Source organism: Aptenodytes forsteri, unplaced genomic scaffold, assembly GCF_000699145.1.
Source record: "Aptenodytes forsteri isolate BGI_AS27 unplaced genomic scaffold, ASM69914v1 Scaffold26, whole genome shotgun sequence".
NCBI classification, from domain to species: Eukaryota; Metazoa; Chordata; class Aves; order Sphenisciformes; family Spheniscidae; genus Aptenodytes; species Aptenodytes forsteri.
In genome coordinates this window covers 2,848,402-2,850,373 of record NW_008794125.1, presented here as the reverse complement: position 1 = coordinate 2,850,373, position 1,972 = coordinate 2,848,402, and the positions used below count along the sequence as shown (strand labels likewise).

The 1,972-nt window shown below is 68.8% G+C and overlaps 1 protein-coding gene across 1 annotated transcript in view; it reads left to right on the top strand.

The window, feature by feature from the left end:
* The window catches only part of RGS11 (regulator of G-protein signaling 11), a 26,872-nt gene that overhangs the window by 884 nt on the left and 24,016 nt on the right, over positions 1-1,972 (top strand). Inside the window, exons 3-9 of the mRNA XM_009278703.1 lie at positions 5-56; positions 140-198; positions 386-462; positions 580-661; positions 830-898; positions 1,599-1,622; positions 1,708-1,769. Of these exons, the coding sequence (XP_009276978.1) occupies positions 5-56; positions 140-198; positions 386-462; positions 580-661; positions 830-898; positions 1,599-1,622; positions 1,708-1,769 (425 nt within the window). The remainder of the gene's footprint in view (positions 1-4; positions 57-139; positions 199-385; positions 463-579; positions 662-829; positions 899-1,598; positions 1,623-1,707; positions 1,770-1,972) is intronic.

The window sequence follows — 1,972 nt, the reverse complement described above, 5'->3', positions numbered from 1 at the left end:
GCAGACCCCCTATTTCTGGACCAGCACCAAGTGGCCGGCCACGGAGCTGGACTACGGTAGGTGCCACTGTGCCGCCAGCACTGGCACGGGCTGCAGCCCCTTCCTGGCTCCCCCTGAGGTGCGACCAATCCTCTTGCAGCCATTTACCTGGCCAAGAAGAACATCCGCAAGCAGGGTGACCTGATCGAGCATGAGAAGGTGAGCGGTGCCCTCCTCACACCTGTGATGAGCTGGGGGGTCTCAGCTCGCCCAGGAGTGGGGGCTCACCTGCAGGGTGGCACCAGCTCTGCCTGTGCTGGAGTGGCAACGGGACCCGGAGCCAGGCAAGGGGACGGGTGTCGCACCGTGCCCACGGGGGGGTAACACTGCTGCTGCCGCTCCCCAGGACAACTACAACCTCCTGCACAAGCGGATCAACCACACGTGGGACTTCGTGGTGATGCAGGCGCGGGAGCAGCTCCGGTGAGTGTAGGCACGGACCCGCACCTCTGCAGCCCAGGGAGCCACTGGGGACGGAGCACCCTTGGGTGCTGGGGCAGGCAGGGTGCCAGCGCCTCCCCGCTGCTTTTGCACGGGCAGGGCGGCCAAGCAGCGGCGGAAGGGTGACCGCATCGTCATCGACTGCCAGGAGCAGGCATACTGGCTCGTCAACCGGCCCCCGGTGAGGACATGCTGGGGGGGCGGGCAAAGGGTGCCGGGCTGGCGGGTGCAGCCCTGGGCAGGCGGGAGGGCCAGGGCACTGGCACCACACATGGCCCCGGCCTGGGAATTGGTGCTGGGGGGCACAGGGGGGGTCCCTCCAGCCCCCGGCGCGATGCTCTCGTTGCAGCCGGGAGCCCCCAATGTGCTGGAGCAGGGCCCCGCACGCAGGAACTGCCACAGCACCCGCATCCAGCTGGTGAGTGCCGGGCACCCCCAGGGCTGCCAGTGGGCACAGGGTGCAGCTACTCGCATGTGTCAGGGTGCTGAGCTGCCCCAGCGGGTGCCCGGCCATCCCACCCCAGGCTGTGCCCACATTTGGGGGGTGGGTGGGGGGGCCCAGCTCTGCTAACATCCGTGTGTCCAGCCTGTCCCCTTTGCCCCGGCTGAGCCGGGGAGGGGTCTGTGTGTTTGCCCATGCGCCTGCCACCCCTTTGTGCCAGCACCCCTAAGCCCTGCGGGGTGGCCGCTCTGCTGGGAGCCCTAGCACCCCGGGGTGCCCGCAGCCGCCGCCAGGCCCTTCCCCGTGTCGTGACCCCACTAACACTGTCCCGGCCCCCCTTTGCCTGGCTCGTCCTCACTAACCACCCGCTTTCTCTTCTCTTCTCTGCGCCGTGTGCAGTGTCCTCTGCCCACGTAAGTGTCACTAACCCAGGGCCGGTGCCACGCTGGGGTGGGGGGTGGATGCCGGGGTTCACCCCACAGGTTGTGCCAGCTGAGCTAAGAGGGGTGTGGGGATGAGGCTGGAGGCCACGGGGATGGGCCACGGGGTGCCAGCGCGAGGAGGGGGGCTGGATGCCTGGGTCCTTGCCTAGGGTGGTGCTGGGCAGGGCTGGTGGGCACAACATCCCGGCCCTGCCATGCCCTCACCTGACCCCACGCATCTCTTGCAGACCAAGAACATGGATTACTACAAGCGGGAGGTGAGCAGGGTGAGGGGCGGGGGCTGCTCCTGGGGGGCACGGGCTGCCAGGCACCCCTGACATCTCCCCCCGCGGCCGGCCCCAGATCGAGTACTGCAGGAAGGCCATGGCCAGGACGAGGGTGAAGTCCTCCATCTGCCTCGAGGGGTGAGTGGCCGGCGACTGTCCCAGCCGCAGGCAGGGTCCCCGTCAGGGTGACAGGGGCACCAGCATCCCTGCGGCCAGCTGCTGACACCGCAGTGCCTGTGCTGCCATCACCCTCAGTGGGGAGCGGAGCCGAGGCTCCGTGGTCATCGCAGAGCCCAAGCACGTCCCCACCATGTCCCCGCGGTGGCTGGGGCCAGTGGCAG